At 32.0% G+C, this 24,663-nt stretch overlaps 1 protein-coding gene across 2 annotated transcripts in view; it reads left to right on the forward strand.

Moving 5' to 3' along the window:
- LOC142321943 (tubulin polyglutamylase complex subunit 2) overlaps nt 1-23,175 on the forward strand; it is a 47,431-nt gene extending 24,256 nt beyond the window's left edge. For both annotated transcript variants that reach the window (XM_075360476.1, XM_075360475.1), the window contains exons 2-5: nt 8,779-8,946; nt 15,942-16,135; nt 20,863-21,060; nt 22,950-23,175. In XM_075360476.1, coding sequence (XP_075216591.1) covers nt 8,835-8,946; nt 15,942-16,135; nt 20,863-21,060; nt 22,950-23,102 — 657 coding nt within the window. In that variant the 5' untranslated portion in view covers nt 8,779-8,834 and the 3' untranslated portion in view covers nt 23,103-23,175. The remainder of the gene's footprint in view (nt 1-8,778; nt 8,947-15,941; nt 16,136-20,862; nt 21,061-22,949) is intronic.
- The last annotated feature ends 1,488 nt before the right edge of the window (nt 23,176-24,663 follow it).

The following is a 24,663-nucleotide window of genomic DNA, read 5'->3' on the forward strand; positions in this document are numbered from 1 at the left end:
CAAATTATATTTCTTACTGAAGGCTCGTTTAGCTTGTGCTATTCGGCATTTTATATCGCTCCTGCTTCGTCCATCTTTAGTAATTTTACTTCCCAAATAACAAAATTCTTCTACCTCCATAATCTTTTCTCCTCCTATTTTCACATTCAGTGGTCCATCTTTGTTATTTCTACTACATTTCATTACTTTTGTTTTGTTCTTGTTTATTTTCATGCGATAGTTTTTGCGTAGGACTTCATCTATGCCGCTCATTGTTTCTTCTAAATCCTTTTTACTCTCGGCTAGAATTACTATATCATCAGCAAATCGTAGCATCTTTATCTTTTCACCTTGTACTGTTACTCCGAATCTAAATTGTTCTTTAACATCATTAACTGCTAGTTCCATGTAAAGATTAAAAAGTAACAGAGATAGGGAACATCCTTGTCGGACTCCCTTTCTTATTAGGGCTTCTTTCTTATGTTCTTCAATTGTTATTGTTGCTGTTTGGTTCCTGTACATGTTAGCAATTGTTCTTCTATCTCTGTATTTGAACCCTAATTTTTTTAAAATGCTGAACATTTTATTCCAGTCTACGTTATCGAAAGCCTTTTCTAGGTCTATAAACGCCAAGTATGTTGGTTTGTTTTTCTTTAATCTTCCTTCTACTATTAATCTGAGGCCTAAAATTGCTTCCCTTGTCCCTATACTTTTCCTGAAACCAAATTGGTCTTCTCCTAACACTTCTTCCACTCTCCTCTCAATTCTTCTGTATAAAATTCTAGTTAAGATTTTTGATGCATGACTAGTTAAACTAATTGTTCTGTATTCTTCACATTTATCTGCCCCTGCTTTCTTTGGTATCATAACTATAACACTTTTTTTGAAGTCTGATGGAAATTCCCCATTTTCATAAATATTACACACCAGTTTGTATAATCTATCAATCGCTTCCTCACCTGCACTGCGCAGTAATTCTACAGGTATTCCGTCTATTCCAGGAGCCTTTCTGCCATTTAAATCTTTTAATGCTCTCTTAAATTCAGATCTCAGTATTGTTTCTCCCATTTCATCCTCCTCAACTTCCTCTTCTTCCTCTATAACACCATTTTCTAATTCATTTCCTCCGTATAACTCTTCAATATATTCCACCCATCTATCGACTTTACCTTTTGTATTATATATTGGTGTACCATCTTTGTTTAACACATTATTAGATTTTAATTTATGTACCCCAAAATTTTCCTTAACTTTCCTGTATGCTCCGTCTATTTTACCAATGTTCATTTCTCTTTCCACTTCTGAACACTTTTCTTTAATCCACTCTTCTTTCACCAGTTTGCACTTCCTGTTTATAGCATTTCTTAATTGCCGATAGTTCCTTTTACTTTCTTCATCACTAGCATTCTTATATTTTCTACGTTCATCCATCAGCTGCAATATATCGTCTGAAACCCAAGGTTTTCTACCGGTTCTCTTTATTCCGCCTAAGTTTGCTTCTGCTGATTTAAGAATTTCCTTTTTAACATTCTCCCATTCTTCTTCTACATTTTCTACCTTATCTTTTTTACTCAGACCTCTTGCGATGTCCTCCTCAAAAATCTTCTTTACCTCCTCTTCCTCAAGCTTCTCTAAATTCCACCGATTCATCTGACACCTTTTCTTCAGGTTTTTAAACCCCAATCTACATTTCATTATCACCAAATTATGGTCGCTATCAATGTCTGCTCCAGGGTAAGTTTTGCAGTCAACGAGTTGATTTCTAAATCTTTGCTTAACCATGATATAATCTATCTGATACCTTCCAGTATCGCCTGGCTTTTTCCAAGTGTATATTCTTCTATTATGATTTTTAAATCGGGTGTTGGCAATTACTAAATTATACTTCGTGCAAAATTCTATAAGTCGGTCCCCTCTTTCATTCCTTTTGCCCAGCCCGTATTCACCCACTATATTTCCTTCCTTGCCTTTTCCAATGCTTGCATTCCAATCTCCAACTATTATTAAATTTTCATCTCCTTTTACGTGTTTAATTGCTTCATCAATCTCTTCGTATACACACTCTACCTCATCATCATCATGGGCGCTTGTAGGCATATAAACGTTAACAATCGTTGTCGGTTTAGGTTTTGATTTTATCCTTATTACAATGATTCTATCGCTATGCGTTTTGAAATACTCCACTCTCCTCCCTATCTTCTTGTTCATCACGAAACCTACTCCTGCCTGCCCATTATTTGACGCTGAGTTAATTACTCTAAAATCACCTGACCAAAAGTCGCCTTCCTCTTCCCACCGAACCTCACTAATTCCTACTATATCCACATTCACCCTATCCATTTCCCTTTTTAAATTTTCTAGCCTACCAACCTTTTTTAAGCTTCTAACATTCCACGCTCCGACTCGTAGAATGTTATTTTTTAATTTTCTGGTGACCCCTTCCTTAGTAGTCCCCACCCGGAGATCCGAACGGGGGACTATTTTACCTCCGGAATATTTTACCAAGGAAGGCGCCTCCATTATTGTTATGTGAAAATGCAGAGCCACATTTTCTTGGAAAAAAAAAAGCAGCTGTAGTTTTCCATTGCTTTCAGCTGCGCAGTACTCAGAGGACTGAGTGATGTTGATACGGCCGTTTAAGTCGTCCTGACTCACGCCCCTAACAACTACTGAAAGAGCTGCTGCCCTCTTTCAGGAATCATTCCTTAGTCTGGCTCTCAACAGATACCTCTCCGATATGGTTGCACCTTCGGTCCAGCTACTCTGTATCCCTGAGCACTCAAGCCCCCTCACCAACGGCAAGGTCTCATGATTCATAGAGGAGGTAAAACAGTATAAAACAGTATAAATTTAAATACTCACTTTAATAACCTGGCTTGTTTGCTTTTCCTATGCTCCCAGTGCTGTTTTAAGAATTCGTAAGAATGTCCAACTGCCATTTTTCTTTGAGTTATTTACTGAAAGAAATATTGAAGTCTATTAATTATAGATGCTTCATACTTAAAAATGTATACAATAAAACTTTTTAAAACATTCAATATTTCTTTAAAATAAGTTTGTAAGATTATAATTAAGCTTTTAATTATCCAGTACCATTTTCATATTTAAAAAAATTGTTGCCTGATTTTTTGAAAAAAGTGACCATGGACAAAATTTAGTTCTTTATCTGACAAAACAAAGATCTTTTTTAGTGTAACAGGATAAATTAACATGTTTTTTTGGAATCGTCTGATCTTAAAAAAAAAACCATCAGATTTTCTTTGATTAACAATTTGATGATTAATTGTGAAGGGAGGAAGAATTTCTCCCGTTTTGCAGTTAACACCAATACGCTGCCATTTTGAGCAGCATGGTAAGCATTTTCGCAGCCTAAATGCTCGGCAACAGCAAGTCTTTTGAAGGACAATTCTTTTCCACCATCCAACTTGGCAATAATAAAAAAACTATTATTTTCATATACTTGCCTCAGACTGCACATCTGTTACACGCAAGTTAAATTTCGCCTGAGTAAAAATGCAGTATATGACATAGTTCTGGAAACAATTTCTTTTACCGGTATTAAAAACAGCTATACGAGAATATAGTTTACAGAAAAATAGAAATTCCACGTCAGATTAACAAGCTTTGGAATATACCAAAGTACAGGAGCAATCGCTGTTAAACAAGTTGGTAATAAAAACTGACTATTTTTCTTCGACAAATTTTAACTAAAAGAGTCATTATTCAGTAATATATTGGCAGTCTTTGACGCTGAGGTTTTTTTGCAGTGACTGAACAGGTAACTGTTGGCCAACTATTTGCGCGCGCGGTCGTGTCGTTACTAGCTGAACTGATTCTTCTATCGGCTGACACCTATAGAACGGCTAATGTGAACTGTTAAAAAAACTAATATTCATCAATATTAAACTATTTGACAATGCACCTCATTAATACGTAATTTATAAATAATTATTATGAATTTGTTATTGTATTTAGTTTGAGCTTATAATATTAAAATCAAAATATCATCTTATAATGCGGTACTTATTCTATAGCATAAATTACGTGTTATTTTAATCTAAATTTATCCAATAAATGCGAAATTATTTAATACAATACGATGACCAAGTATGTTACTGTAATAGCGCTATAAAATAATTAGGTAGTGTAATATTTAAAAATAAATTTTCTGCCAATTAGGCAGAAAGGATTGTTTTTAAAAACTACAATGTTTAAATACTCCCAAAAGAAAAAGTCTGCTGGTCTGATCTAGAGATCTTGGAGGCTGTACGAACAGATGAATTTCGGCGCTGATTCTTGAAGTCATATGTTTGTACGTATAATTTGAATGTTTAATATACTTGAAATATTAAGGGAATTATTTATATAATATTAAATGTTTATTATATTGATTTATGAACTGGAACTGTTACTGAATGCGATTGCCATTTATAGGCGACTGGTTGGAACTTAACAAGAATGACGACTGAAGATTGAATAACGAATGACCACAAGAAAGACGATGGACTTGCTTAAATAATGTTGGTGGAGCCGCTGCTTCGTCAGGAGCCGAGTGTATGTGAAAGGAGCCGTGTGAACTGTCAGTAGCCGAATGAGGTCGTTAGGAGTCGAGTGCATCCGAAAGGAGCCGAATGTACTGTAAATATCCGAATGATCCGACCGAAGACGAAGATATTTAAATTTTAAAATCCCATTCAATACATTGAAGCTCCAACATTTAAACCATTTAAACGATAATAACAAAATATAAATATGTAAAGAGTATTTAAAAATTAAAGAAACCTAAGTCCGAACAGAGGCTACAACTCTTTTGATATCAAACAATGGCCAAAAAAATTCCAAGCCTATTTTATTTAAAAGAAGAAAATTCAAGACTTTCTTGAGAAACACTGCGCAAGTATCTAATTATGTAATTAATTTATCAAACCGAAAGTGGCTCTTCTGTGGCAATACAACTACTGCGATTCAGTTTAAACTTTTAAACCGTGTTTTAATGTAACATAAAATTATAAAATGATATAAATATAAAGTTAAGTGTTATATTTATTAAAATAAAAATATATCTTTATTACCTTTTAAAACATGTTAAACCAGTAATTTCAATCAAAAGTTTCATAACCACGTCCTTGCGTGATATTCCTGCTACTTATCCTTACATAAGCATTCATGCTTTTCAATTTCCAACATTAGTGTAAATCTTTATGCTTTACAGCCATTCTTATTGTAAATACAGAGCTGCGACTGATTTTGCTTAACAAAAAGCTGTATGATGAAACAATATAAGCACCACACTGACCCTTGTCAGAAGCCGTACATTTAAATACGTACTTCTGTATACCATCGATATCGAAACTATACAGATTAGTCAAAATACGGACTTTAAAATCGTTTTGCCATGTAGTTTCCATGTATAAGCTTTAAAAATAATGTACTAATCCAAAACACCTATACAGAAACAATACCAGAGCGATGTACCACTAAAAATTAAAGTTTTATCCTTTTTTTTTCTTGTGTTAATCTTTCAAGAATATGTAATTATATATGTGTAAATGTTTACTGCCATTGCTTGATAACGGTACAGTGTATTCCCAACCAGATTTGCAGTGTTTAGATAAGTCCCTCTTTTACTCCAAATTTTGCAAATTCATTTCCTTTCTATTATTTTCCTATATTTTTCTGCTTCTCGTAGGGTGTATTTTGCAGATTGAGCTAAATATGAACCTGTGTCTTAAATATAATGAATTAAACATCATTTCTCAATTTAAGTCTCTCTTGCTCTCTTCTAATCAAAATCGTCTCACTAGGCTTTAAGACTGAGTCCTCTGTAATCATGTTATCTTTCATAATACGTTTCTCACTATTACTCATAACTAACTTTGTCAGAGTTGAATAGCACCCACCATTCTTTTCTAGTAATGATGCATCTGATGATTTTTTTAAAATTGATTTAAAATTGTCTTATAGCAGTCAATTCAGGTACACAACAATTGGGTGGATCATGAATGAACATACAACCTTAAAATATTAAATAATGTAATTACATTGTAATTGCTAATCTCAGTAAACTAGACAGTTATAGAAGGAAATCAAAAGAAGAATCAAAATGTACTAAGAAATGCTGTTTTGAAGATGTTTAAATACAAATACAAAAAACTAACAAAAGTTAACAGATATGGAAGAATGAGTGCACCATTGCCTGAGCTTGTCCACCACTATTGTGTTGTCACGGTAGTGACAAATAAGCATTCAGTGGCTTTAGTTTCTGTAAGCCTTATTTCAAAGTTTGCTGGTTGTTTCAGTAAATAACAGAGGGAAGTATAGCAGTTTGTTAAAAATTATCCTCATCCAAAGTTATGAATTTGTGTTTATTTCTCTATATTTGTCACCAACATTTAAAAGATAATATTTCTGTAAAGAGGTTGGGCTTAATGAAAACTGTATCACACAATTTGTTTACTATTAATATAAATATGTATTTTTACACTCGATTTTTATACTATTAAATGTAAATAAACTTAGAAATATAGCATTATTAATGTCTTTAGAAAATATTTGAAAAAAACTAATTTATAAAACCCCAACCTAAAATTTTTTTTGCAGTTTCTTCTACCTTTATATAGTTCCAACCTTTAAACTACAAACTTGAAATTTTTATTTTTCTCAAAATAAGAAGTTATCAGGAAGGAATTGATTTTCAATAATTATCATAGAAGAGGATATTTTTTTCCATAAAAAAAAAAATTATTGATATCACTGACAAACATAATTTTTGTTTCCTAACATGTAATACATGATTTTAATCTGTTTTTTATGCTGAAAACAAATATGAACTCAGAATCTTTTTATCACCCACCATTATAGAAAAATTTTTAGATTTTAATTAAAGAATGTTTTTTTCTATTTTCAACGTGTAGTTAGCATTTTAAGCTCTTATATTGTATTTGTTAGCTCAATTTTAATTGTTTAACTTTGTTAACATAATTTGTAAGCTATAAATAAACAATACTAGACAAAGAATTAAATCATATCATAGTCATGTATGACATCATATGTAATACTGAAGAGTGAGCCTTCATGGACAAGTTTAATCATGTCTGTGCAGGTCAAAACATGTAAACCCACTGGGTTGGTCTAGTGGTTAACGCGTCTTCCCAAATCAGCTGATTTGGAAGTCGAGAGTTACAGCGTTCAAGTCCTAGTAAAGCCAGTTATTTTTACATGGATTTGAATACTAGATTGTGGATACTGGTGTTCTTTGGTGGTTGGGTTTCAATTAACCGCACATCTCAGGAACAGTCGAACTGAAAATGTACAAGACTACACTTCATTTACACTCATACATATCATCCTCATTCATCCTCTGAAGAATTATCTAAACGGTAGTTACCGGAGGCTAAACAGGAAAGAAAGAAAGAGAGGTCAAAACATGTAGCTGAAAATGTAACTGTGTTGTTTGTATTAAGCACTGGATGTAGGAATGAATTAATTTTGTTCAGTCTTATTGCTGTCTGAAATTTGTTAACAGTGCAGTGTCATGCCTCAAAATTGTGTAAATGATGTGGATGCCTTTTGTTAGGTATATGGTGAGTTTACCGTAAAATCAAATAGAAAAAGCATTACACCTTTAATTAAAAAAACATCATTTGTAAAAAACATCATCAGTGTAAAATTGGTGATCAGGATAAGACGTGGGCTTCTCATATACTATGCACTAATTGTTCTCTATATTTAAGAGGATGGCTGAAAGGTACACAGAAGGCTTTGCCATTTGGTATACCTATGGTTTGGCATGAACCAAAAGATCATGTAATCGATTGTTACTTTTGTTTAACAAGTGATTTTTTCTAAAAAATCTAAACATTCTGTAAAATATTCTTCATTGCAATATGCAATCAGGCCTGTACCCCACAGTGAAATTATTCCAGTTCCTCTGAATGTATGTTTCAAAAGCAGCAACGAAGAATCAGGCAATACTGAAGAAGACAACAATGATTTTGATTTTGAATTTGAATTATCTTCAATAAGCCACATCTTATATCACAAGATGAATTAAATGACTTTTTTACGAATTTAAATTTATCAAAAATCAAGCTGAATTGTTAGAATTAAGTCTGGAAGGTTGGAATTTACTTAAAAAAAATAAAAAAATTTTGAGCTTTCGAAGCTGACAAAAAGAACTTTCTCAGTACTTTATTACTGAAAATAATTTGGTTTATTGCACCAATATTGACAGCTTATGTTGCACTTAGGACAATTTCATAAACCTGAGGACTTGCGCCTTTTCATCATAGATTCATTCAAGTGTAGTTTAAAAGTGGTTCTACTACACAGTCGTAACAAATATCCTTTGATACCATTCACTTGTGGTAGTGAACTAACTAACGCAAGTCATAAATAACTCACTATTTATGAGTTAACATATACTCATAAATAGTGTGACACAAGGGGAAAAAGGAGGAAAAGAGTCAGAAAAAAAGAAAGGAGAGAAAAGAAAATCGTTCTTAAATGCTTGTTAATATGTTCTGGGAAACAGAAGGAATAAAAAAGTTATTAACTTATAAAATCATAATCACTAAAATTAGTATTAAATAGTTAATTCAGTATTTTACTGATTTAACAAATTTCACAAGAACATTTTTCTTTTGGAAAAACGTGAATAATTAAACAAAAAATAAAGAGTGTATGTAATCAACTTTGTCACTGAGAAGGGGTTTGAGGTGGTAAACATAAAATTAAATTATGTTTAAATAAATATTAAAAGATTATTGTCAGTAATCTTGTTTGTTTTTGTTACTACAGAAAATACTCCAGGAATACAAGATATAGAGCTTGAGAAAAGATTACCATGTGATAGAATGTTAATATCATCATGGGAACAAAGACATTCTTGTTCACTTCCAGATGATATGCGACAGTTTTATGCTGCTACTGATGGATTTAAATTAATATGGAATTATGAATATGCAGGTCTGTATTTATATTTAATTTTAGCAAGTTTCAAAAGTAATCTATTTGCCTTAAAATTAAAATCTGCCAAAGCGGATATTTCTTAACCAATGGATTTGTCCATTCATTTTTGAAAATTTAAACATCAGTTATTCTTCATAGGTTATCTACTGATTAATTATTTAATCCTCTTTTCTCTAAGAGGTTAATCTCTGTAGCTTGTTTTTAAAATGAATCCTTCTGCTTAGTGTTATCATCAGATTAACCATATTTTGGCAATCCATATTTACTCTTTCTTGTGTTAAACTATTTTCTTTTTTTATATTGTGGTGACGATAAGACAATACTTTAAAGTAACTTTTTAAAAAATTAAATATTTCTACAATTGAATGCATCAAAGTTCATAGTAGTTGCCTAAATTTCTAACTTATGGAAGTTTCCATTTTGTAATAAAATTGTTCCTTCTGCTTTTAAGTATTAGAAACAATTTGCATTACAGAAAGAAAAAAGATAATTATAATATGAAAACCAGAGATTTGTATTATATCTTTTTGAAAAAATCCTCTTCTTTTTTCCTCTATTATATTTTTTACACAGCATGTACATTTCTTATCTTACTCTTTAAGACTTTGGGGGGGGGGGGGTTGGCATCCCCATGGCCCTAACTTATGCAGCTTTTCTTCCCACTATATCAATATATAGTGGGAAGAAAAGCATGGTGCATGGTGTAAAAGGTTCAGCAGCTATTGAGCTGCTGAACCTTTTACACCATGCACATACACCACATCACAAACACTATGTAAATTACAACATATACCCTACACAGCTTTACACTGTTTCCTCTTACACTTACACGCATTCAGAATTTCAGTCCCAATAGATAATCTTTCAGTGCTTGTTTGTCTACTTGAAAAAATAGCAAACTGGGGAGTTGAGACTTTGGCCAACCTTGTTAGTAGAAGATTTATCTAATATTAAAGAAACGTTACAGAAGGCATTAAATTCTACTGTGTCAGGTTCTTGGTGCTGAGGTACAACTAGAAAGGTAAAGCCTTTGCTAAGGTTTCTCCCTTCCTGATAAATAAGTGCATGAAAACAACTTGTGGGTCTCTGAAATCTAAAAAAATATTTAAGAGTGACACTGTCCTGATTGAAGTCTGTAGTAGAAAGCAATGTAGAAAACTCCTAGACCTAAATTTTATAGGGAAGGATGGAGTAATAATGGAACCATTTAAGATGCCAAATTTCAGCAACAGAATGATCTTTTGCTGTGACTTGGCTGATGTTGATTTGCTTGATATTACAGAAGAGTTGTTCCTGCAGTCAGTCACATCTGTGCAGAAGATTATGAGAAAGAAGAATGGTGTTGATGTATCAACATCCCTGCTAATTTTTTCTAGTTCAGCTATTCCTGATTGAATAAAGGTTGGTTTCCTTTCTGTTCGTGTGACCATATATACCAAACCCCACCCACTGTTTCCAGTCAGGGGTTTGAACACAACAAAACTGGTTACACAAAGGAACAAGTTTGCATGCACTGCAGCTACATGAAACAAGATCATAGAACATCCACTGAAGTAGAAAAAAGTTTAAAAATGTTTAAATTTTAAAGGTAACACACTCAGCAAGGTTTCATGAATGTCCCATTTATAAAGAAGAAAAAACTATTTTCACGATCTGTATTGAACAGAATGTGCCCTTTCCTGTGGCTCATCAGTAATAGAGAAAATACCTCAGCATGAGGAATCCTTTATAGCCTGGTGTTAGTTTTGTCCAAGCTCTCTCTAACAATATTCAAAAAGAGAAGGAATGTGCATCATGCAAAGAACTGACAAAATGGTAGAAGCTTTATCAGACCAAGTGAAGTCCCTCATGGCTTCTATTGCATTGAGCACTGGCAAGAGGGAAACTTTTGTTAGAAAGACCGGAGTGGTTTACTTAAAACCACTAAGTCATTACACCACCACATAAAGTTTCTGCTGCAGCGATTACACAGAAAACTACCAAGATTCCTGTTATGTTTCTATTTAAATAAACACATGAGTTTTCAAATTATAGAACAGCATTTATTAATTAAAAAATAATAAACAATTACAAAAGTGAACATTGAAGTGAATATTGAAAACTATCATCTTACTGACTCTATTCCTAGCTCGATAGTCTACACACATCGATATACCGAACGTTGAGATATAACAATCCCTGTGAAGGGATCTATTCCATCATCACCTGGTATGTCATCTCCATCTTTCCAGTCTTCCAAGTCCCCTCCACCATCTCGAGGTTTCTATGAGGATATGGCAACAGATGAAGTGCACAAAGAAACAAAACACTTCCTAAAGGTAATAAAATCAAAAAATAAAAACCAGATAGTATTTGATAAGTTATTTCATGCAGAATTTTAAATATAACAGGAAAAAGTATTTTTTATGGGTACAAATATTTTACAGTGGAATGTTTGTGGTCACTATACTCACCATGAGGATATCAAAATCTTTCTAAAGGAAGAAAATCCATTGGTATTGTGTCTGCAGGAAACTCATCTCCTTCCCCAGGATGAAGTGTCTATTTGCGGCTACGTCTGCGAGAGATTTAATCATCAAATTTAAAGTAGAGGATGTGGGAGTGTGGCTGTTTTTCTGAAGGAAGTATTAGCTAAGTGGATTTCGCTGACTACAAGCATCCCGGCAGTGGCAGTAAAGGTATTGGCACATCTAAAATGATACCTGCAACCTGTACGGTCCCCTAAATTTCAATTTCAGTGAGGATATCCATTCTGTTAACAGAAATTATTCCTTTATCTGATCTAATAATTGGCTATTTCAACGTTCATTACTGTTTGTGGAGCTCATCATCATGTTCTGTTTGAGGTATTATAGTTGATCGACTGAAGTATAATTTGGATCTTTGGGTATTGAATGATGGGATATCTCCAGCCTCCCAGGTTTCCAAATCCTCTTCGAGGATATGGTGGGGGATGAAGTGCCCGAAGGAGCAAAACACTTCCTAAAAGTCATAAACACAAATAAGAAAAACCGGATAGCATTCGATAAATAATCTCCACATAGAGTTATTTACTACAGAAAATCAGAATCGACAATAAATAATTTTTATATAGCTGTAATATATCTGTGTCTATAAATACCTATAAGTAGATAGATTGTTCAAGTGCACCTTCATTTATGAACATTATCCAGTGGAATGTTCGAGATCTTCGTTCCCGGATTGAAGATGTTAGGATGTTGAAGATGTTGATGATGTTAGGACCTTTAATAATGTGCTTCCAAGAAACTCACCTTCTACAACAAGACTGCAATAACTCTCAGAAGCTATTTCTGTAAAAGATACAACTCTCTTGTTGATGGTAGAGAAAGTGGTGGGATTGCTATCTTCATGCAGGATGGGGTATCAGCTACATGGATACCACTAGCAACCCACATCCCAGCAGTCGCCATAGACATGGGATAGACAGACTGCTGTCTGTCCCATTCAAATTGCAAATCTGAAATCTATACCTCTCACCGAACTCCGATGCGCTAGCTATACAAAACGTCTTCGTCCAGATTTCATCTCCATCGTTAATACTAAGATACTTTAATGCCCGCCATATTGCATGGGGCTCAACAATCTTTTCCGCTTGAGGAAATACCATAAACAGAGTGAGACCTCTGCCTGCTGAATGACGGATAATGCTCGTTTATGTCGTCATCGAATGGTACTTTGCCCAACATTGACCTCTCTTTATGCTCTCACCAAGTTCATTCCCTCATCTTAATCGGTCTGTTTGTGACGACATACATGGCAGCGACCATAAATCAATTATCATTGCTTTTGGTGCTGACCGAGCTAAAGATCACTGAGATGGATTGTTGAAAGAGCGAAATGGAACAGTTACCAAAAAGCCTTCCCATCACAATATGACGATAGTGCTGATACCCTACACCAACTTACCTCCACTGTACTCGAGAATGCTAGTAGATTCAATCCACAAACATCAGAAAATCCAAGGCGTCCCTCCATTCCCTGGTGAATGATGACTACCAAAACGCGATTAAGGAACGATGGCAGGCACTGTAAATTTAACCTTTCATAGAAGAGAGGTTAAATCTCTATTATTGTAAATTTCTATCTATTATTGTATAATGGAGTAATTCTCTATGAACTAAACGTGATGTGAAAGCTATGTAGTCTGGTAATAAGTAGCCTATTTCTTTTTTATTTTTCTGTTTAGCCTCCAAAACCACAATCAGGATTACTTCGAGGATGAATAAGGATGATATGTATGAGTGTAAATGAAGTGTAGTCTTGCACAGTCTCAGGTTGACCATTCCTGAGATGTGTGTTAATTGAAACCCAACCACCAAAGAACACCGTTATCCACGAACTAGTATTCAAATTGATATAAAAGTAACTGCCTTTACTAGGACTTGAACGCTGGAACTCACTAGACCAACCCGTTGGGTGCAGGGAGTGTCCTAAGTGTTCTTACCTTGTTTGCTGTAGCCATAGATGCTATTCTATACTACATGCAGAATCCTGTTGTGTTCATTATTTGTAGATGATTTTTCAGTTTACGTTGCTTGTAGAACTTTAGCTATTCTCAAAAAGCTACTCCAAAACACAATAACCCATTTGGAATCATAGTGTAAAACGACTGGATTCATCTTTTCCCAGAAAAAAAGAATTGCATTCGCTTTTCCTGCTTGAGGGAACATGTTGACCCTCAACTCTTTTTACATGGTTAAGTGGTTGAACCATGCACGTGGGTTAGATTTGTAGGATTGTAGTTGACCAACGGCTAATGTGGGTAACACATTTAAAAGAGCTGAAAGTCTAAAAATGTTAGACATGCTGAGATTCTGTCTAATACTGCGGGGAAGCTGGTCAAGTATGCATGTTGCGGTTCTACTAAGGTTTTGTCTGCACCTGCTTGGACTACAACTGCGTGGCTTATTCGTTTGTGCGGACCACCGCTCTTAGAATGCTCGGTGTAGTCCATCATTTAACATCATCATTTGATGTGTTTCATTCAAGCCAATAGTGGATAGTAAGTCCAATAGTGGACTGTGGTGAGCCATCTGTTTGGAGACAAAACCAAATGAAATGCCCACGTAGCTCACGTTAAACTGCAACCAAATCATCCGACTTCTGACGCAGTGTTGTCCAATCAGCATCTTAATCGATATCAGAAACTGCCGAGATTTACTGCCCCGCTAGGCATTAGAGCTCATTGCCTTTTCTTAATTCTAAATATACAGTTACCTCCAGTTCTTACCACTACTCAATGTTATTACGTCCCCTTGATACCTTTATCTTGTAAATTATTGCTTTAGTCTGTCAATATCAAAAACATACACGAATCCGGTTATCTTATGAGAAAATTGTATAATATTGTATATAACATGAATCCTGATGCTATAGTTTATACAGATTGCTCTAGACAAGATAAATCTGTTGGTTGTGCTTTTGTGGTTGGCATAGAACATACATTTTGATGATACTTCCCAGCATTGTCGGTATTTTTGTTGCGGAGCTGTATTCTATTAATAAGGCCTTAAATATAATTACACCATTTCAGCATGCACTTATCTGTTCAGATTCCATGAGTGTCTTGCAGGCAATTAGTGACATATTTCAGACACCCTGTTGTCTTGATATTCAGTCTGTTTTTTTTTCTGAAATGAATCAGCATAAAATAACTGTGAGCTTTTGCTGGATCCCCAGCCATAATGGAATTTCAGGCATTGAGCACACCGATAGTGGCAAAAGAGGCTTCTTTGCAGCCTCCTTTCACTAATTGCGTTGTTTCAAACTATCTTGTCAGTTTTCTGAAGAGTGTGGTTCATGATGAGTGCCAGAGTAAATGTAATGTTACCAGTAACAATAAACTTTGTCCAGTTAAGAACACTGTGTCCTCCAGTGAGCACAGAGCTCTTCATGCAGGAATAACCATCAACAGGAAGTTATTATTTGCCATTTGCGAATAGGGCACATTGGCTCAGTCATGGATACCTCATGACTCAGATCGATACACCCGTTTATGTTCGCTATGACTGCCAACTAATGGTACATCACATCCTTGTGGACTGTTTCTGTTATGCGCCATTGCATCATAAATTTAAATTAAGGGCTAACATCCGAAACATTTTAGAAAACAATTTGATGATGTTATCAAATGTCTTGCTATTTCTTAAGGCCATGCACCTATATTCTGATGTTTGATTATTACTGCAATGTGTATTTATTTTGTAAATTTATGCCATTTGGCATATACCAGTTAGAAATTTTTGTTTTAGGTTAGATTTCTAATATTGTATTTCATTCTGTTTTTATTTCGCCTTTAGCATAAGATATAGACATTTATTGCTATGTCCATGTCATAGACATATAATAAGTCATGACATATGTCTACCTTGGTTTTTTTTACAGTCTGAGAGGAACCCTTTCAGTACCTGGATACTACACTAACCCCCCCCCCCCCCCGCTCTATATTTAGTCTGTAAATTTTTCAACAATTGCTTATATAACTATGAAATCTGTAAAAAAAATTGCTCTCAAAAACATTATTTAATGGAATTTTGATTATATGAAATGTTTAAGTAAAAAAAAAACAGTAAAAGCAACAAAACAAATTTAACTTAAAAATTTATTTTACAGAAATAAAAAAAGTATCTGCTTTAATAGAAAAAAAGTAGTTTTTACTGTATTTTAATCAATTTATTTCTTTAGCTAAGGTTGCTAAAATACAACACTACACATTCATCATAATACAAGCCTGGATGCACGCATGCATACACATACACACATAAACAGAGGGAAAGAGAGATCGAGTTTATTGTTACAGCTTTAAAATTAGAAAGAATTGTACAAAGTTCATCATTTCTGTTTCTGTATCAATATGAAATAATTAATGAAGTTTTGCTTCACATCACATTAAATTTTAAGAATTTTAAGTTTTAGTAATAGTTTTTTCTATGTTCTGAACAAGTTTTATTACATGTTTGAAATTATTGCAGGTGAGATATTACCAATTGGTAATTTAAAGATAAACTCAATTATGGAACTAAGAAGAATAGCTGGAGTAAAGCCATCAAATGATGCAGAAAGTCCCAGTCTATTGGATGTTGAATTATGTAATAAAGAAAATACACCAAGCTTTGGTGTAAAATGTAAAATTTTTGAGATTGATCCATGTCAAAATATTGGAAAGGTATTTTTGTTTAAATACTTTGTGTAATACTTTTAGAGCATCAGATTACATAAAGACATATGGTTGGGTATGTGCCCTGAGGTCCTCACTAATCAAATATATATAAAACTTAAATCACTTATGATACCACATAAGATTCAAATATAAAACAAATAAATTTTAAGATATTTATGACATTTTTTACACATGTTCAAAATTTAGTGTGGTATTTGTCCACTTGCAAATTACATTACAAAAAGCTAGGATTAAATCTTTTTCAAACTGATGAAAATCTAAATGCAGTGTTTTTGTCAACTTTTTGCATTTGTAAATTTCATGTAACAAAAAGCAGCATAACACAATACTAACATTTAATGAACAAACACAATGCCGCTCAGACATATTATTTGATAACATAACTTAACTGGTTTCCTAACCTTTTTAAGACAGACATTGTTACCAACAGTACTCCACAGTTACTTACTGGTAACTTCACTAAAAAGATGCTGTTAATTCACTCCAAAGGTTCTTTGCAAAAAAAATTTTCAGTACCTTGAAAGGGCATTATGTTGTTCTATATTAAATATTTTTTTAAATGTTAGATGTTTATTTAATAATTTTATGATGTTTTCATATTTCATATAACTATTCAATGAGAAATGTTTAAACTAAAATTTAGTTTCTTCTATGTACTCCAGAACATTATATACATATATCAATTATTTTTATTTTTACATTGTTCTTTCATTAAGTGTAAGTCTATTTAATTAATTTTTAACTCCAATTACTAAAATGTTTCTGTAGAGATTTATTTATTTACTCTATTTTTATTGCTGATGGTTAAGTATATTATATTGCTAGTATTATTTTATTTTGAAAGGTGGAATTTTTTAATTAATAAAAAAATACCTCTTTTATATAGCATTAGATTGTTTTTGATGAACAGTTTTGCTTTGGAAGTAAGCCACTTACTTTATAATGGACAAATAATTTTAACTGATGGGGAATAGCATACATGGAGGAGTGTATCAAATATTGATGGGAACCTCAAAATTTTATCACATCATGCTTTACAAACAAGATTAAGTTACCTTATTAGTAATATTTTTTATTGTTTTTCATATTTGTCAGTAATAATCCAAGAGGTTGTTCACCCACAAAAATTTAAAAGAAGAAAGTTGCTTGCCTAACATTTGCCAGACTTTGACTGATGACATAAAACTATTCCAGTTCTTAGAATAATACTGTGCCAGATTGTTCCATAGTGGAGCTTTATCTATTATTGGACAGTTAATTTGTTTTGAGTTTCATTTTAATTATTTACACTTAAATAATGTAAATAAGACTACAGAATTATTGACATTACAGAAATTTAAGAAGAGATAGGGTCGCATTTTAAGAAATTATATCTTTTAAACTTTTAGGCTTTTTTACTTTATAACAAACAATCTTGGATATCCTTTTACATGTATTTTAATGCAGAAAATTATGCTGTGTTAATCTATCTTTGAAATCTGAAATTTAGGTACAGAAGGATAAAATTAAGTTATGACAGTTCTCTGAGTAGATGTAGTAGGCTGACAGACACAGTTATAATTAATATTCAAAATTATTATGGCCTGGCCATTAGGAGACATACTGAAAGTTGATATTCAATGTATAAAGCAGTGTGGACTGAGTTTGCCATTTGAGTTCAACTGATGAAAAACCTCAACACGGACTATGTCCTCCTGGTGCCGATAGCTGGTGTAAGTTTCAAAAAGCCAAGGCAAAAGATAAACAAATATAAAAGGTAAGTACAAAAGGTAAATAAAAGGAATTTTTAGGGACCTATCAGCTAAAGATCTTTTGGTAAGGTGCGTAAAAAGTAAAACACAGAAGAACCCTAATGAATCACTCAACAGCATAATTTTGACACAACTGCAAAAGGTATTTATTGGGTTTCAAACACTTTAGCTTGGTGTATATGAAGTCATAAGTAATTTTAATAAAGGGAATATTATCAAATGCTTAGTTTTGAAAAGACTCTCGGTGTCAATTGTGCCCAGGTGATGAAATCACTTGATAGAGGAAGGATAGCTAGAACTAATTGTGAACTGAATGAACTAACAAAAAAGGTTTCAAAAAAAAAAGCAAGGCTAAGAGAGTGTTAAAAGAAGTCTTAGAAGAAGAGGATCAAGCTGCAAACGCATCATATGCTTCAGGAATGTATTGACAGGTAAAAGCTAAGTATTTAAAATTTTAAGCTTTGTTTTCTGAAAACTTCATTTTTCTGGTTTTATGTACCTTTTTCTCAACTTCTAAGAAAGATACAGGAATGACTTTTTTTTAGGGTATTCTCATTTACATACATTAATGTATGAGGGAAAAAGAATTAAAAGTAATTCTTTGACACTGTAGAAAGAACTTTTGTGTCAGAATTTGGTGTATATTCAGATAAATCAGGTTACCTTTAAAGTACATGTTATTTAATGTAAATTTATTCATCACATTTTGATTAGTCCCAATAATGACCGTTTTTTTGTTTTTTTTTAATATTATTGCATACTGTTTATTATTTTACATCAGAAAAGTATTTCACTTGATAAAGTATTAACATTTCCTTCTGCAAGGACAGATCCAGATGGGGACTATTGGGGTAATGGCCTTCCCTCCAAAATCATGTACAAGGACTGAAAATAACAGACTGAAAATCTTAAACCCTAAGTGCCCTAAACCTAAACTCAACTTTTTGAAACAAGATGGATTGAATGTTACAATGCTGTATTGCAATTCAGGTATTTATTGCCAATGATTGTGAATTTTTAACACCCATCCCAAGATGGAAAGAGAAGGATACTTCTGTTAAAGCTCAAGGGCTACTGAAATCATTAACTAATAGTGAGACTTTGGTAGCTATAATTTATTTATTCGATTTTTTAATGTGCTACGAAAGTTCTAAGTCAATTTTAACAAAAAGATTTTGAAAATCAATTTTTCCATTAATTTAAAATCGGTAAGCAAGAATTACTGAAATTTTTATTCTACACATTGCATCTATATATTTATTTTTCATATGTGTTATTTTATTTGATATTTTATAATTTTCTTTTTATTTTAAAAGATATTTGTAAAAATAGAACATAATTAAGTTATTGAATTGAAAGTGATATGTAATATTTATAAATTACTGTTATTATATTTTAACTTTTTTCTCTTTTAAAAATATTACTGAATGATGTGTAATTATATAGTATACATAAATTGCTGTTTGTATTAGAAATTAAGTTGACATTTTGTATTATTGCAGTGTACACAAAATAAAAAAAGCCTGTATAATATATAAAATAGACAAATTGAAGTTCCTTAGAGTGCGTGCACACACACATACCAGCTGCTTGAAAAGTTCTTATGCATCCATAATATTTTCTGGATCCACAGCTTGTCTTCTGTGTTCAATTTTAATTACAAAAAATTTGAAAAAATATAATAAATAACAAAGAAAAAATAAATTGTGACATACACAGCAGTGATGTGAAGGAATTACAAAGGAGCTCTTTTATCTCTCAGAAAGAATTTTCTTGTAAATTTAAAAAGCCAGTAATAATAATAATACTACTAAAACCACTTTTCCTTAATACAGTGAGCAATTAGATGAGGTGATTAATAATAGCCAAACTTGAAAATCCTTGTTCCTAATATATAAACATACATTTATAACATTTATTTTATATAAAAATTAAGTAGAAGTAAAAATAATGAATAATTCTCTTCTTTTTTTTAATTCTTTTTTTCAAAAAATGCAAGTCTTTTAATTTAAGTTTTATTTATGTTTCTAGTATTTCCAAGTAATGTTCAGTAGTTTTAATACATTGTACTTAATACTCATCAACTTCAGTAAGTGCTCATGAACAAACAAATCTCTCAGTTTCTGTATGAATCCATTTTGCACCATCAGGTAGCTCTTTAATCTTTCTTCAATATAAACATCACTTTTCCTTTTTAAAATTCAAACCATTATTTTGGCTCATATTTTCTTTCAAAAATATCTTTACGTGAACAAAAAAGAGTGTGATAAAAATTTCAGCACAAATTTTTCATTTTATTTTTAAAAAATGATTAACTGAACACATAACTCACTTGATGGAAGTGAGGATTGATAAGACCATTTTAAACAATCATTGTCATCATATGTTGCTGCAATTGACGCCTGGTAAGTTCAAGTATAGGCTCAATCTGACATGGCAGCAATGAAAACTATGAAAAAGAATTTCATTTGTATAACTACAAGTTAATAAACCCAATTTTAATAAACAATAAAACCTTAAGTAAATAAATTAATCTAACTGTACCATTAAAATTTCATTAAGGAACCAGTTTTAATCAATCATAGACACAACCACAATGAACAATAACAAACTTTTACAAATAATCTTATGCAAATACAAGGACATGGACACACATGCAACAAATTAAAAATCAAAACATATGAATTTTTTACTTATCAGATAACAGCTACAAACTCAATACTTTTGAATATGTGAAGCTAACAATTAATTCTGTAGTCCCATAAATATGCCTTGTGGGTGAAAAAACTCTTAAAACAAAAAAATCATGGCAACCATTTCCTAAGAAAGGAAAGAGCCATTTCTTTTTAGTTTATAAAAAACCTGAGTCAGGCAAAACAGTTTGAATTAAGTAGTTGATATGGATGGTTTTTATTGTTTGTCAACAATTTAAAACATTAAAATAATTTATTATTATTCCAGGTATGTCTTGTATATACCGAACCAACTTCTGATGAGCAAAGACCTGGAGAATCTAGGATATGGTTACTTGATAGAAGTTATGAGTGGCATTTTCTTGCAGATTCATTTTCTCAATACTTTAGAATGATGCTTGTTCATCAGGGTTTACCTCAATGGCAGTTTCATTTTACTCCTATTGGTCTCACACCATGGGCTGAGGTGATGTCTTTTAATATGCATTATTTTATAAATTAACAATAATATGTCTAGCTTTTCTTAACACATTACAACTTAATTGATTATAGCAAGCATTTTCAAGAAAATTTTAAAATATTTTATTATGACTTACTTGGAACTATCACTGAAACCACAAGGATTGTTTTGTTTCTATCAGAAGTTTGGCCAGGTTGTAAATCCATTTGCAAATATATCAGTGTCTGTTCTGAGGGGGAAAACTGAATTTCAACCACATAAAGAAATGAAATTTGAAGACAGGCTTCAGCAAATGAGTTTATAAACAAGCTAGCTTAATAACCATCAGCAAATTAGTTTCTACATAAGCCTTCCCAAAACTTGAAGAATATATTACTATGTAGGTAAGGAATGTTTGGAAAAAATGTTTGTTTTATGATCTTGTCAAGTTTCATAAATACCAATTTGACTGGAATTTAATCTTGTCATTTCCATCTCAGTCCTTTATATGGCTGAAAATCTAGCTCTTCAAAACTTCCCTTAATTTCCTTTATTGTACAATATGGCTGGAATTTTTTGTTTATGGATTAAAGTACATAAAATTCTGCCAAGCAAACCTAGCTATCAAGATTAATAGATAGGAAATATTAATGCTTAGTAGAATGTGATGTTACTATGTATTTGGATAAGATGCCATTTTTAGGAGCAATAGAAAGTGAACACCATGCATTTATAATAACATTTTTTTTAAATGTTGACAAGATTTCTCACAATTACTCTACACCATGATGCATTCCAAGCTAAAGCACAGTAGTAAATTTTTTATGTGGAACTTTCAGTTAACTAATTTTGCAGTGAAAAAGAAATCACTAAATGCTGTGCATCCAGAACCCCAGTAAACATTACAACAGAGAGGCAAACGATAATAATGAGTCCTCAGCACTCAAGCAAAAAATGTGCTGCTGTGCTGTCCTTATTTATCTTGCAAGCTTAGCAAAGCTTACAAAGCTTTAGCTTTGCAAGAAAGATTCTGCAAAAGAATTTCTATTTACTATCAACATGTGGAAGAGCTAATGAATGTCAAAACAAATCAACACTACATTTCTAAACATTTTTAACTTAATTGATGATATAGCTCCATTAAATACAGCCTAATTTCATTCAACTGACAGCAATCAAATAAATTTTTGTTAATAGTCTAATTCAAATCCTCAGCAGTTTCATAAACATCCTCTTCACAGTCTACTTGTTTGGTGTACCTTAGCAAGTTTTTGAGTAATTGGCCTTTGAAGTGGATGTGCTAGCAATCTCAGTAGCTTCAGTTAGATATATAAAGATGTTAAGGAACTTACTTTCTTCAGAACTTTAACATCTTTGGATCTCCAAAGTATATGACTCCTATTAGGTGGAGTGAAGCCCATTTTGCCAGATCAGTGGTCTTCACCATCCATGATAATTGTTTGGTAAATTCTCCAAGCTATGTGATTTTCAGAAGAGACAATCTACAGTTAGTAAATTCTCCTGGATCATAAGTATATTCTTTGATATTTACTAAAATTTTTAATTAATACTATACTAATGAAACTGAGCTAGTAATTAAATCAAGATCACTGTGCAGGAGGAAATTACAGCCACACCAGACAACATGCTGCAAGCAGCAATGCAAAACCTAACTGAGACTGGAGCATTATGGGATAAATGGTGGATAATGTTTTAGAGATGTACTGCTCAATAATAAATAAGTAAGATGATATGACTTTCCTTTTAGTACTATTGTGTAACGAAAAATAAATATTCAGTTATATTTCACATTATTCATTTTATTATGAAAATGGTAGGTTCCCACAATCTAATCTCTTTTTGCTTTAGATGTATTTATATGTGTGTTTACTATAATTCTTATCTACATTTTTCAGCAAATGATGATGATGGTTGCTCCTCATCTTTTTGCATCAGAATCTTATTGGCTGAATCAAAACTGGAAGCAGTTGCCAAATAACACCATTGATCCTGCTGTATTCAAAACTTCAAATCGTGCCAAAAATTCTAAACATAAAACAGATAAATAAATAGTTACATTATTTATAGTATTAGAATTTTGTTTGTTTTGTTTTTACTACAATAAAAAGTTAATTTTGAAACCATTAATTGAGTATCCTATACTTAGTCTTCTAATAACTCAATGTTATTTGTCTAAACCTATTTATTTCTTTATTTTCTTTCCTCCAGCAAAGATGCCTTCATCCTCTTCCAGAGCATAGTAGATTGTATATTCTCATAGATTTGTTTCGCAGTACCTTTTCCTTATTTCTCTTTCTTAGTCAGACTACTCTATATTATATATAAATCATATATCTTCAAGCCTCCTTTGTTTGTTACATTTCTGATTGTTAATGATAGTTTTAAATTAATTATTAATCTATAGAAGTTCACATTTAAATAATAAACATTGTTTCTGCCACACTTTGAACACTATTTAGAAAAATTTCAACATTGTTAACTGTTACTAGTGAGATTGTGGTGAAATGTTTTTTTGATCTCTAAAGAATTTGACTTGTCAATATTAGCATTTTATTGTCCTTTTGTACAGGCAAGGTAGCTTATTTTAGGTTTTCATCATGTTTAACAGGGAGGACTCAGTTTACAGAATTATTGAATATTTAATTTTATAAAGTTTAGTGTTAGACTTATTAGTCCAGAGACTCTTAAAAAGAGTACTCTTGTCTATTTTTAGGCCTCCTCTTTTGTAACTTACAATTTTAATACTGGAAGTATCCTTGTATTTGCAAGAATAATATTCTTGCAAATACAAGAAAAAAAGTGGTTATTAATAATAACCACTTTTTTGGCAAAACAAAAATTTTTTTATCTTGGAAAATGAAACTTGCTTAAAAATTAATAGTATTTCACAGCATTTTTCTGAAATTAATTTGAAGGTAAATTCTGGTCAAACAATTTACTTGTGTAAAACAAACTTGTAAAAGAGAAAATTTTAAATCATACAAAATTGTTAATGATTTATAAAGAAGGATTTAATAAAATAGAATCAGTATATTTTCTGAGAGAAAAAATATAATTTTATAATTGGAAACTCCAGAAATTAAGTGATCTGTTTGCTTTGCAAACTGTATTTCAATTAAATATAAACTACTAAAAAATTACAGGAATTTTTAATGTCACTTCTTGTATGCTGTTGTTGCTTGGGAGCTGTCAAAGATAACTTGGTAAAAGTTTTAAATGCTTAAAAAGGCTATTAGAAGCATTTTTGTACCTTCTCATTCACATTGCCCACCTATCTTTAAAACACTTAATACACTAATAATCTCAAGTTTTTACACCTATAAAGTTGCAAACTTCAACAAAATCTTAAACCTAAGAAAATATAAACAAACCAATGTACAAGATTAGAAATAATCAAGGTTACTTGGTGTATTATAAAATATTTGAGAGAAAATCTAAAGTAATATATTTAAAATTTTTGTTTCACTTCCTCTTTATGTAAAATTAAAGAATATTTTATTTAGAATGTTTTCATTCTAAGAACATTTTTTGTAGATGCAGTATATTAAGATCGCTGTGTGTGGATACTAATTAAAGGAAAAGTCTCACAATTTCACCTTTACAGATTTT

Source organism: Lycorma delicatula, chromosome 3 (genome assembly GCF_047948215.1).
Source record: "Lycorma delicatula isolate Av1 chromosome 3, ASM4794821v1, whole genome shotgun sequence".
Lineage (NCBI taxonomy): Eukaryota > Metazoa > Arthropoda > Insecta > Hemiptera > Fulgoridae > Lycorma > Lycorma delicatula.